The sequence below is a fragment of the Danio aesculapii genome, chromosome 6 (assembly GCF_903798145.1).
Source record: "Danio aesculapii chromosome 6, fDanAes4.1, whole genome shotgun sequence".
Classification (NCBI taxonomy): Eukaryota; Metazoa; Chordata; class Actinopteri; order Cypriniformes; family Danionidae; genus Danio; species Danio aesculapii.
In genome coordinates, this window is record NC_079440.1 from 24,714,262 (window position 1) to 24,728,721 (window position 14,460).

At 34.4% G+C, this 14,460-nt stretch overlaps 1 protein-coding gene across 1 annotated transcript in view; it reads left to right on the top strand.

Moving 5' to 3' along the window:
• Window positions 1-14,460, top strand: part of ephx4 (epoxide hydrolase 4) — a 29,555-nt gene that overhangs the window by 13,796 nt on the left and 1,299 nt on the right. The window contains exons 4-6 of the mRNA XM_056459035.1: window positions 503-631; window positions 4,364-4,467; window positions 6,886-7,034. Coding sequence (XP_056315010.1) covers window positions 503-631; window positions 4,364-4,467; window positions 6,886-7,034 — 382 coding nt within the window. The remainder of the gene's footprint in view (window positions 1-502; window positions 632-4,363; window positions 4,468-6,885; window positions 7,035-14,460) is intronic.

The window sequence follows — 14,460 nt, forward strand, 5'->3', positions numbered from 1 at the left end:
AATAATGCGGCAGAGGTCGGGGCAGGTGGCAAACAATCAATAATCCACAGAAATACAAGACTGAGCAGTGGTTTACTGTGGCAGTGGCCTGTAACTCCAGTTGATGTATTAAATAAGTCAAAATGTGCATGAAAGCTGTATTCTACAGAAAAATCCCTTGAGGATGCATTTGTAGTGAACTAAATGAGGCACAGGTGAACAACATAATCAGTTACTATGGAAACTTTTTAATGACTAAAACAAAGGAAACAGGAAAGCTGGAAATACTAATTAAAAAGAACATGCCTGTTTGGCCACATCTGATTTTATCTAATGTATGTTGTGATTACAATTGTTAGGTAAGAACATATTGGCTGGTGCTTACTTGTAAAAATCAAACTTAATACTGTTTTCGCTATCTCTTGCTGTCTTGTTTCTCACTTACTCCATTCATTTTGAGGCATACGTACATAACTCAACAGACACAAACATTTCAGCTTCCTCCATCTGATCCTTTCCTCAGGATACAACAGATGTTTTCTTGTGGGCCATGACTGGGGTGGCATCATCGCATGGCTCTGTGCAATTCACTATCCTGAAATGGTGACAAAACTCATAGTGCTGAACAGCCCTCACCCCTGTGTATTCACTGGTAAGTGCCCTATGCATCTGACAATCAGACCTGTTCTATCATATCCGCCCCGGAGGCTCTGGTTTGGTTTTAGGGCTCATTAGTATGACCTGCATCATTCACAGTGAAATATTGTTGTTAGGCCCAGAGAATAATGGGGCTTTGCCCTCCATCTGTCTGGTGTGCACCAGCCTGGAGGAGCAGGTAATTACATGTGGGCTTCTGGCAGAGACACGGCGCCCTCTTATAATAACACTTAGTACCCGCTAAGAGTGACACGTACATGACTTTCATGTTCTTTTGGAATTTATCTCCACTAAATGGGGTTTCTTCAGTTTTAACAATGCATTGCATGTTTTATGAACCATTTGATTCAATGTTCTTTTAGAAAATAGATCTCATTACTGAAACATTCATTGCCTAGAGACAATACTGCAAGAAAAATACTGTCAAAAACTGATAATGAAATCAGTGAACTGCAAAATAACAGTTAAACACAACTGGCTCATATCAGTTTTATCACCCAAAGAAAATGAAACTTCTGGTATTAATTACTCACCCTCAAGTCATATTAATCCCTTTAGATCTTTTGTTCATCTTCAGAAGACAAATTAAGATATTTTAAATTGATTGGAGCATTCCATCATCCTCAATAGACTATAACGCTCCTGAGATGTTCAAAGTATAGAAAAGTACAGAAATAAAAACATTGTTAAAACATATCATACCCTATCATACGCCTGACACACGTTTTTTTTTTTTTTTCGCTAGTTTCAGCAGGCACAGTTATCATTTTTCCTTCCAGGTTGTTTAAATAGCAAATTAATGTGTGCCTATTTATGTGCCCGTGCACATGCTGATGAAAATTGTGTGTTAAGGTGGATTGTTGGCATTCCTTTTTGAGGCAACTGAAATATAATGTGCCATTGACCAACTAAAAGCTGGTCTAAAGTCAATGGTGCAGTTGGTTTTTTTAAAGAGCGTGCTAGTGATATGCATCATTTCACAAAGAGAAACCTGTTATGTGCACATACAAATCATAAACAAAGCAGCGTTTAGTAACATTTTCCCAGTAATTGTCACTCACCAAAGAGGGATTCGCTTATGTCAAATATGTCTGATAACCTAATAATCCATGTGTTCTCTCTTAATTTAAACCATTTGCTTGGTTTAGTCACTCCAGTTTTTTTTCTTGTTCTCTGATTCATTACTGAATTACCAACTAGAGCACTCTCTTTCACAAATAGTGAGCCGCAGATTCTACATTCTGAATTGGACTGACTTTCTCTGATGTTAACCTGATTAGAATCAACAAATGGAACACACAAAACAAACCAGCCTGCCAGATGCTCACCGATGGCCTATCGTTACCCAATGGCTGACCGTCTGCAGCCTATTTGATGATGTTTTTGGTTTCTTCTATGAAATTTTAATGTCTTTGGACCATTACTGTCTATGGAGAGTGAGGGAGTTCTCCAGTTTCATGTAAAATGTGTTAATATGTGTTCTGAAGATGAACAAAGCTGTCGGGCATTAGAACAATATGAGGGTGAGTAATTAGCAACACAATTTTCATTTTTGGGTGTACTAACCGTCTAAGTATAGGCCTAAATGTAGAATTCACATATCCTTGTTATTATTGAGACTGGTGGTTTTTAACGGAGAAGTCAAAAAAGGTATTGAAATACTTTTATAGCGATATATTCTGAAAACAAACATCCAGAAGCTGTCAATGCTGCTGAGCAAAAACATTCTTTAGTCTAAATGTTTAGATAAATGGCTAAATTTATTTACAAAAATATATTGTTCGGAATAAAAGAATAGATTTTTCTATTTTGCCAAAAATCATTTAAGATATTTGCAAATTTAAAGCCTGATTCACACCGCAAGCGTCAGCAGAGCATGAGCAGCGCGTGTTTTTCAGCGTCCATGTAAACAGATTAGAGCTTTCATACTGCACACAGCAGCAACGCGTCAGTGCGAGGCGTGAGCGTCGCTGAAGCAGCAGTGCCGATAGTTTCGGCGCTGGGTCTATTTTTGCTGCGCTGCTCACGCTCAATTAAAGTGACAGTGCATTGATAATGACCAAAACACATTGAATGACAGTAAAAAGTTGCAATTTTACCCAATAAATGCGTTTATAAAATATTCAGTGACTTGTATATAGTCAATCAAATGAACTTAAACGATTAAAAACTGCAACAAACATGCATTTAGGCCCGAACTACAAAACCAAATGTAAAACAATTTTAGTATCTGTTTTGCTTAAGTTGCACACTATTGTTGCAGGAGAGGGGAAATAGAAAGTGGCTGCTTTAAGACTGCCATTTACGGGAGTTGTAGTCCATAGTTAAGTGTATTATGGGTAGTTTTGTTCGACACGCTTTCTGGATGATGTGAGCTCGGCGTGTGCTGTGCAGCTGAAGCAGAGGAAGAAAGCTTTATTCGGCTTTGTTTTATGTTCACTCGGGAGCTGTTCACACTGTGAACCTTTATTGTGCATTGATTACTTTTGTCCGTCTCATCCTTTGCACGAGCTGTTACTCTGCCGCTGGACATTACTAAAGCGGAGAAAGTAACACTAGTTTGATCATGTATAAATATCAATATAACTATATTGTATAAATATTATTATAACTATTTCTTCAACAACCTGACAATCAAAAACCAAATGACATGATATCACAGAGTGCACCAGACATGAATGACACTCCTCATAGAGCTTGAGAATCATACAGTACTGTATGATCTATATCATTTGTAAAATAAAGACTTGCAGGTTAAAGAAACAGCATTGGAGGAGGTTGTCATGAGCCTTGGTGCAGATGAAAAGTTTTTAAAAAAGTGTATTCGTATATAGAGAGAGATATGTAACTAGATAGAGATAGATTGATCTCTGCAGCAGCTGCCGAAGAGCAGAGGTGTGAAAGGCAAATGCGTACGCGCTGCGCACGCTCTGCTCACGCACTGCTTTCGCTTGCGGTGTGAAACAGGCGTAATACTGTAAATATTTTTAAGAAATCTGTCATTTAGACAATTTTAAAGGTGATTTTCTTAGTATTTTGTTTTTGAACGCTAAGATTTCAGATATTTATAATCTCAAGGTTTAGGTTATGGTTCATGGTTACATATTTGCATGAAATTTTCAATTCCACAGAATCATTAAAGTAACATTGTTATGGAGTATATATGTGAATCTATATAATATGTAGATCTGGCTATGTGAGGTTATAGTTTGAATTTGATTCTTTTTATTTGCATAATCGACAAATACAAAATGTCTGTTTTTGCTTTATCTTGAAAAAGTGTATCACCTGTTTAGGTTAATATACTAACAGAAGAGCATAATTGTTGATGAAAATTAAAAATGAGCTTTTCTGAGTGTAGTCCTCAGGAGCAAAAATGTGTGTCAGCCACGCAGTGCACCACGCCAAAATTAAAATGATTTTAAGAAGACTGCCAAGAAGCAATGATTTCAGTCAGTAATTCAAAAGCATGCTTTAATTTTTAAGCATTTATTGGCATTTTATATATGACCCATGTGCTTAGAAATGTTATTCAAAGGCATTTTACAATAGTTAAAGGGATAGTTTTCCAAAAAACACTTCCAAATCTGTGTAATACAAAGCAAAAACATATTAAAAATGTTTTTAAACAAATTACTTCAGTTGCATTTTACTTCCAATTAATTGGAACCTAGATATATTATTTGTAATTTTTTACTACTCTCTCTTTTTTCTCCTCTTTGCCTAGATTATGCCCTTCGTCACCCAAGTCAGATGCTCAAGTCAAGTTACTACTTTTTCTTCCAGTTGCCATATTTCCCAGAGCTTATGCTTTCCATCAATGATTTTAAGGTGAGATTGATTAAATTTGTTACAAAGTTGTTGTTTTTTTGTTAATATGTTTTCTTTTATTCAGTATATACAGATGCATACAACTGCTGAAAAGTGACAGCAACTTTGTTGCTGTAGTCCAAACAAAACAAAACAAAAACAACACCTTTATATTAATAAATGTATTTATGAACTGCCCAATCAACTCTTTAATAAGAAAGTTTAACAAGGTTTATTTGAAAAGTAAAAGTTATCATTTACAGTATAATTTATACTGCGTATGTATGTATGTTTGTATAAATAGCATGAAACTACTCTCAAAGATATTGTTACTATGAGCAGTAATTGTATATACACTAAATAAACTGAGCAAAACTAGTGTGAAGACTTCTTCGTAATACAGAGTACTGATAATAAAGAGCTGACTGATAAAATCAACATCAAGTATTGTAATGACCCACACTCTAAAAAATGCTGGGTTGGTTTTTTAACCCAAATGCTGGGTTGAGACTGCTAGGTAACAAAATTGGGTTGATTTAACCCAATTTGGGTTAAAAATCGGTCTTGAAAAAAAAGCAGTGCTGGGTTGGAAAACACGGACGTGAAAGAGAGCACGCACGTCACGTCTGCATGCAGGCACATCAGCGTGCAACCCAGTATCATGGCAGTTCGTGAAATAGTCACGAAATTTAATCTAATGATTATCCTTTGGTTTATTTTATTCAAATATTTTCCACAATAATTATAGTTCCAAAGCAGCTTTACAAAAGGTCAAGTGATCAGAATCAGAAAATAAAAGTGATGGTGCTGTGAATAAGGTGGACATGACAGCTTGCAAACATATACACTTTATAGATAATATTTCAACTTTGTATTTGGTTTATTCTACATATGTTGATCAGCTTTTTGGCCCAGCATGTGAATTTTTTTTTTGTCTGAATTACAAATACAGAGTGAATCATAAGGCCAAGTTTATCCATCTGTCTTCAACACACACAACCGAGTCATTAGGAATCAGCTCGGGACTCTCAGTCACTAGTGTTAGTGTGTTGATTATATCATTGATATCATGCATTCTAATTAGAAACTTTCCTTCACTTCTTCCATAAAAGTTTGACAAAGAGAGTTTTTCGTGGAACCCTTTAGTTCATCTAATGGTGGATCTTGGATAGCATAAGATGTTTCCAATTTGTGAACTATACTGTTTAAACTAGCATTCTTTATATATATATATATATATATATATATATATATATATATATATATATATATATATATATATATATATATATATATATATATATATATATATATATATTAGCCCCCCCTTTGAAGTTTTTAAAAAAATATTTCCCACATTTCCCATGATGTTTAACAGAGCAAGAAAATTTTCACAGTATGTCTGATAATATTTTTCCTTCTGGAGAAAGTCTTATTTGTTCTTTTCAGCTAGAATAAAAGCAGTATTTAAAAAAAACAAAAACATTTTAAGGTTAAAATTAAGCAAATTTTTTTTCCGATAGTCTACATAACAAACCATCATTATACAGTAACTTGCCTAATTCCCCTAACCTGCCTAGTTAACCTATTTAACCTAGTTAAGCCTTTAAATGTCACTTTAAGCTGTATAGAAGTGTCTTGAAAATATCTAGTAAAATATTATCTACTGTCATCATGGCAAAGATAAAATAAATCTTAAAGATTAGGATGAGTTATTAAAACTATTATGTTTAGAAATGTGCTGAAAAAAATCTTCTCTCCATTAAACAGAAATTGGGGAAAAAATAAACAGGGGGCTAATAATTCAGGTGGGCTTATAATTCTGACCTCAACTGTGTGTTTAATAAATATTTATTTATTTATTTATTTATTTATTTATTTATTTATTTATTTATTTATTTATTGTACCAAAAATAAATGATCTCTGTAAATATGTTTTTACTTTGTGTAAATGTATTTTTTTTCTTGACCACAATTTTTTTTTTAGATTAAATTAATTTTTAATTAATTTATCCAAAGCTAAATTAAATGTTGAGAATTTTTTTTTTTGACTTAACAAAATAATATTTCATATTTAATATGTCAACAGTTTCCCTTTCATTTAGCAACAGATTTTTCTGGACAGCATAAACGTGTGTTCTGTGATGATGATAATGACGACGACAGGTGTATGTGTTTCCAGGAGTTCACTGTGTGTGTTTTGTGTGTGTGCGCACACTCGGTTACAAAGACTCAATTTATTAAATTAATAAATAAATAAAACCTGCTGAACTAACTTAAACTTTTCATGACATCCATATGTCGATGTTCTCCAGTGATTCTTTTAACCTCATTTGTAAGTTGCTTAGGATAAAAGCATCTGTTAAATGAATAAATGTATTTGTAAACTCTGACTCAGCTCATACAGCTTTCTCATTGCTCACTAATGTGTTTTTACAGGCACTGAAGAGTCTGTTCACCAGCCGCAGCACAGGCATCAGTTGTAAGGGCCGCTGGCTCACCACAGAAGACCTTGAAGCATATCTGTATGCCCTCTCACAGCCAGGGGCCCTCACTGGGGCCCTTAATTACTTTAGAAATGTCTTCAGGTATTTGTGTGTTTTACTTAAAAGATATTATTACCACTGTGTGTTTTTTCATTGATTTGTTAGTGTGTTGACAAGGGAAAAATACTGCTCAGCTGCTGTGTCAGAAAATGGTGGCCTCCAGTGTGTTAATGTTCCTTATTTTGTTTTGGGAGTCTCCTACAATACATTTAGATCTATAATGTGTTGTGGGATCCAATATAAACACACATAAACATTATATAAATATACAATAAATAAATCATTATTTTTTAAATATTTATTTGTATAGTTTATATTTGTGTTATATACAGTTGAGGTCAGAATTATTAGCCCCCCTGAATTATTAACCCCCCTGTCTATTTTTTCCCCAATTTCTTTTTAATGGAGAGCAGATTTTTTTCAACACGTTTCTAAACATAATACTTTTAAAAACTCATTTCTAATAACTGATTTTTTTTTAATCTTTGCCATGATGACAGTAAATAATATTTTACTAGATATTTTTCAAGACACTTCAGCTTAAAGTGACATTTAAAGGCTTAACTAAGTTAATTAGGTTAACTAGGCAGGTTAAGGTAATTAAGCAAGTTGGTCTACAGAACAAACCCTCATTATACAATATCAAAATATATATAGCTTAAAGGGGCTAATAAATTTTGACCTTAAAATGTTATGTCCTTGCTCTGTTAAACATCATTTGGGAAATACTTAAAAAAAGAAAGAATTCAAAGGGGGGGGCCAATAATTCTGACAAACTGTACATATACATATTTTTGTACAGTATCTGGAATTGTTCGTTCAGGAATTTTGCTCTTTTTGGCCCTGTTCACACCTGGAATTAAGATGTGTTTTTGTCAATTAGATCACAAGTGGACAATGCTAAATGCAGGTGTAAATATGGTGGGAAATGTTTTGAGCTTATATTAGCACATATAGAGGTGGTGAAAAAATGCATTTGATTGGATTGCCCTTGTAGTGTGAATGCACATGTGGTCAAATGCATCTGAACCCCCACTAAAGAGTGGCTTCTTGCTGCCTATTAACTGTGGGACACAATGTAGAACCGTGCTCGAAAGACAGATTTAAAATGCTAATTTTTGATTTGTTTTGCATTAGAGGTAAAAAAAAAAAGTATAATGTTCACTTAGCACTCCTAATATGTTTAATCTGTTTAATCTCCTTATCAGAGAAGTGGTTAAAAGTGGACAAAACAGACACAATTAAACACCAGATATGAACGGTAATGTGACTCCTTTGTCCACTTGCAGCTGGATTGTTGAGACACATCTTAATACCTGATGTGAAAAAGGGCCTCCTAATCCTCTTTGACAGTCTATTCTGATTTGTCAAACTGTTCAGTCTGATGTAACCTGGAAAACACATTCATCTGCATTTTTACGATTTCTGAAAATTAGTTTCAGAGGCTTTATCAGCATCACAGTTAACTGTTGTGTTCATTTTACCTCATTAATTTGAGTCCTCATCCTTTAGTTCAGCAACCAAAGTGGATTATGTTTTGAGGTCTAGAAAACATCGACAACATGACCCAAACTCTTCCAGCCCTCATCTATTACTGTTATGTCTGAGAAGACGAAGTTTGCATGCAACTAGTGATAACCATAGGTACTATGCATATCTCATCATGCAATCATTTCTTTATATTTGGAGACAATGACTTTTTATTGTGAAAAAAAAAAATCACAATATTGGTACTGTAAGGCAATAGTTCGATAGCCATCCAAGGTGCACTGTAAAACTTATTGACAAAAATTCAGGACAACAAATATTTTTATGTTGCTTTAACTTATTTTAAAAAGTTAATCAGATTTCAGCAAAACGTTTTAAGTTATGCAAAGTTTAAGTTATGCAAAGTTTAACTCAAAGTTTAATATTTTTAGTCAGGTTGATTGATGTAAGTTGAGATGACTAGAAAAGTTCATTTGATTCAACTAAAAACTTAAATCAGCAAGAATTGTTTTCACAGTGTATATATACTGATATATTCAAGTTCTTCCCATTATTGTAATGGTATTGAATGATTTCTGAGTTTTATAAGCTCCAAAGCTCATTTGTCCATATTAAAATAATAGCTCCAGTAAGTTAATGGATGCATTCTCAAGCGTAGTTATGTTTATTTGTCATACAACTGACATATGTCATTTTACTTGAGCTGAAACATCCCAGTTAAACACACAAAAGCTCCATTTTAAGGTGAATTTCAATCCAAAGCCAAAACTCTCCAAGTTTCACTTTTGCTTCTGATGCACTTCATAACTCAATGCGTTTAATGTAACCTTGCTCTTAATTAATAGGTTCAATTCAAGGTTCCACTCAAATTCAAATTCAATTGAGCTTCATTGGCATGATTTGCATAGTATTGCCAGAGCAATGTCCATTAGATGAATAATGAACAAACAATTATACGATACATCAAACAAGAAAACAAAAATTGCCAATTTAATTAAGTAAACAGAGACATGTATTTTTCATGCAAAGTAAATAAGTAAATAAAATTAATAAATATTTAAAACATTGTTTTTAAATAAATACATAAATAAACAAATAACCTTGTACAAAAGTATAACGTTTAAGAAATGATCTTGCTTTAGTTTTGTCCACTGGCTGACAGTTTTAATTTGTGGCAGGCTGATACATATCTGTTTATATGTCCACTCTTGAAGTCCTTGAATTTGAGGGTTAGACCTGGAAAGTCTTTGAAAGATCCTTGAACTTGAAGTTAACCAAGGTGTGAGAACCCTGATGCTAATAACATAATTTAATTTGAATGAATGGATGGATGAAGGGATGAATAAATGGATGGATGGATGAAAAATAAATAATATAAAAAAAATGAAAAAATATTATATATAAAAATATTCATAGACATACTGAATTAACATCAATAAATCTATATCATCATGACTTATATAGATAGAATGGCAAGTAATTTTGTAAGCGCATATGTCCCTGTCAGGATCCCTGTGCATGAACAGCCTTTAACTCACTATCATGCAGTAATGATATTCATTGAGCTCAGATCAGCATCAGAGGGTCTTCTGGGTATATTTCTGTGGTTAATAAACAAATGGGTGTTTTAGTCTATTTTTAATACACCCCAAACAATTGTTGATCCTAATAGTCTGTAATGTAGGCTTTAATTTGCTTGCGGGGTGCATGTGGTTGCAGCATGTGAGACGTGCATGCATGACTGAGTCCTCCATCTGCTCCTCAAGCACACTTTGATTATATCTCAGGACAGAGCTAAGCTCACTGTGTGTGTGTGTGCGTGTGTGTGTGCGTGTGTGTGTGTGCGTGTGCGTGTGTGTGTGTGTGTGTGTGTGTGACAGAGAGAGAGAGAGATGGAGTAGGTGGGCAGGTGGGTGTGTGTAGGAGGGCGCTGACATAACATTTTCTACAAAAACTGTTAATACAGAAGTCCATATCAGAGAGTAGTGTGTCTTATACATGTTCTAACCTCTATTTAACAAGTGTATTTTGTTTGTGGTGGGTTTATTGGGCTGTCAGAAAACTGCAAATTCTTTTTTATGGCAGCATAAAGTATAACGCAATCATTTTTAAATAATGTATAATGCGACTGAAGAAATATATTTTTACATTAAAAAATGTAATTTGTAATTTCAAGCTTTTGAGCTTTTTTTTATGCGTATTTATAAAACATTTTAACATTTTAAAACCTTAAAAGATTTCTCTCCATCCACTAAAAGACTATGTACCAAAGACTTATGCTTCAAGACGATCATAAAGACAAGTTAGTTCTATTTGTTTATTAGAAGTCTTCTGAAGAGATATGATCTCAGGAGTTGTCTATTACATTAAATACATTCAATTTGTAATTAAAATTTTTAAATATAAATTATATTAATGATTTGTATAAATTGACATAATAGTGTGATCTGTTGGACGTAGCACAGTGCTCATACAGTAAAGGCACAGCTAAACAGATGTGTTTTCAGTCTTGATTTGGATGTGCCTAATGTTGGAGCACATCTGATAATTTCTGGAAACTGATTCCAGCAGTGGTGGGCGCAATAGCTGAAGACCGATTCACCCTGCTTTGACTGAACTCTTGGACTTTCTAGTTTATATGATCCTAAAGATCTGAGTGATCTGGTAGGTTTGTATTCAGTGAGCATATCTGTAATGTATTGAGGTCCTAGGCAATTTAGTGATTTGTAGACAAGTAATAATACTTTAAAATTTATTCTGAATGTAACTGGGAGCCAGTGTTAAGACCTGAGGACAGGTTTGATGTGCTCTGATTTTCTGGTTCTGGTCAGAATCCTGGCCACAGCGTTCTGGATGAGCTGCAACTGTCTGTCTGTCTGTCTGTCTGTCTGTCTGTCTGTCTGTCTGTCTGTCTGTCTTTTTGGGAAGGCCAGTGAGAAGCCCATTACAGTAATCCACCCTGCTGGTGATAAAAGCTTGAACAAGTGTCTCTAAGTCTTCACTGAAAACAAAGCATCTAATTTTTGCAATGTTTTTGAGATGATATTGTGTTGATTTGGTGACTGCTTTGACATGACTACTCATATCTGACTCCAGAATCGCACCAAGATTCTTGACCTTATTTTTTGCAGTTTGTCCCTTAGAGCCAAGGTGCGCATTCACCTTGAGAACCTCATCTCTGTTCCCAAATGCAATAACTTCAGTTTTATCTTTGTTTAACTGAAGAAGGTTTTGGTACATCCAACTGTTAATTTCATCAATGCATTGGCAGGGGGTGTCAATGGGGCTGAGGTGATTAGGCAGTAAGGCTAAGTAGATCTGAGTGTCATCATCATAGCTATGGTAGGAGATTTGTTTTTTCTCATTATTTGGCTTAGTGGGAGCTTAAAGGTTTACACCACTTTCCCCCCAGCCTTTCCAGCATATTTTATAATAAATTGTTATTTTCAGTCATCTAATTTAGATGTGTGACTGTGAAGGGAGTTAATTTAGTATTATAATAGGCAAACAAAATGTAAGCTTTTACATTTCTAAGCTCAACTGGTGAGTGTTTCTTATAGCAAATGTGGTAAACAGCATTGTCTTTATTTTTATTGATCTTTTATTTAGTAAATCCAACTGCTTTAAAGAGTGGTTTTAGATTGTAATCTTCTGCTAATTGTTTAGCTAAGTCTGTCATAAAACCAGATCTGCATGGCAAAAATAGTAGGCAATGAGAGAGAATCAGCAGGTATTATTGAAGCTTATTAGTCAGTGTTTAAGGTACTGAGCTTATCCTGACCGTAAAACAAACAAAAAAAGTATTATTTTCCCCATTGTATCATGTTGCATCTAATCTTGTGTGAAATGGAATTGAAATCAGATTATACTGCACCGTAACAGGTCAATCATATCGTAGTGCAGGGGTCACAAACACTGTTCCTGCGACCTACCTTCTGTAGATTTCAGTTGCAACCATGACCAAACACACCTGTCTGTAATTATCAAGTGCTAATTCAGGTCCTAATTAATTGGTTCAGGTGTGTTTGATCAGGGTTGGAGCTGAATTCTGCAGAAAGGTAGCTCTGTCATAGTGTATCGGTAGCTGCTTTATATGTATCTTTAATGTATCATATTGTTAGCTATATATAGAGCGGAAAAAGTTGGAGATAGATAAGTAATAATAGACACTGTTAAGTTGCTTTGTGGTATTTATTTAGAGTTGTGCTAAGAACTGCACCAAAAAAATTCACTATTTGTAAATAATTTGTCCCTGTAACTATCCTTAGTCATTAGTATGACTCAGGTCAAAGGCCTCTTTTAGAGAAGTAACACTTAAAAATGCCAAGGCCCAGAAAATATTGGCGGTAGGGTGCTACCTGTGCGGAACAGCGTTCTGAAAAATTTCATTTTTTTTACAGTCTCTTATGTTACAAAGGGTTCCTGACATTTGGAAGAAATCTGTTATCGTTTCTATAGCCTAAAACTAGGTTTCCTCAGGAGCTAAATGATATCATGCCCATTGCCCTTACTTCATTAGTTATGAAGTGCTTTGAGAAAATTATTAAAGATGAGATTTTATTGCAGTCAAAGGATACATTTGATCCATTGCAGTTTGCATTTAGACAGAGCAGGGGAATCTTACACTGTTGAATTACCTGTTTAATCACCTGGGAAAGCCTAAGACCCATGCCGGATTATTGTTTATTGATTTTAATCCTATGAAGCAACATTTTCTGCTTGAGAAACTAATTTAACTTTTTAACTTGGATCTTAATATTTGTGGATGGATTCTGTTTTTTTTTTAGTAGGACGTTTACAGTGTGTCAGAGTCAATGGTGCTCTTTCTGACTTTCAGTATTGTTCCACTGGGTTGATCTGTTCAAGGTTGTGTCAACTGTCATAACATAAAATTACAAATACTCAAATTATTGCAATTGAGTAGTTTTCCTCAAGAATTGTAATTTACTAAATAGTTCTTAAAATGTGTACTTTTACTTTCCCTTGAGTACATTTTTAGTGGTATGTGTACTTTTACTCCATTCCTTCAACGTGCAGTTACTGCTTTATTTTTTTCTTGTCTACGTGGATTGGCTGCATAAAAAAATCATTCCTGGGATTCCTGTTCAATCAAATCAAACATAGAAAGTAAATTGCATAATACTGAACAACCTCAAAACATGGGCACTTCACAAATGCAGCAAACCATTAGGAAGCATTAAAAGTGTCCAAGTAGATGTCCAAAATCTTTACAATCAATTACCCAGAGACTGTTTAGACTGTATGTTACTGATGAGAAGATGACAGATGTCTACTGTATGATGACTGAAAATGCCAAATGGCCTTAAGAAATCACTAAATGCACTACAGAATGTTACGTTTACACATACACTAACAAACATATTGCATGTAAACGCATCAGCTTTTCACAGTACAAAACTCAATACTCAAGTACTTTTGAAAGGGCTACTTTTTACTCATACTTTGAGTAATTTTTACCTTTACTGATACCTTTACTCTACTTTCACTACACTTTTGGGCAAGTAATGGTACTTTTACTAGAGTATGATTTTTCAGTACTATTTCCCCCACTGATGGTGATAGATTACAGGAAGGCTTCTCTTACCCCCAGCATAACAAGGTTTGGACATTAAAATTGTTGACACACATAAATATTTAGGGGTCGTTATCGACAACATGTTGACATTCCAACCTAACACCCAGGCTGTCTATAAAAAAAGTTCAACAAAAGAAACTTAGATCTTTTCAAGTTTGTACCTTTATGATTACACTGTTTTATAAACAATCTATTGAATCTGTTTTATCTCTCTGCATTGTAGCCTGTATACGGTAATCTGAGTCTGTCAAATAAGAACAAGTTGAGTAGCCTTGTGAAGGTGGCAGTTTAACCGAACTGGTCCAATGGTAATTTTACCATAATTATTGTCTTAAAGAGAGCTCTGGGTATCTTATGCACCCTGGATCTCCTATTGTATTCTGT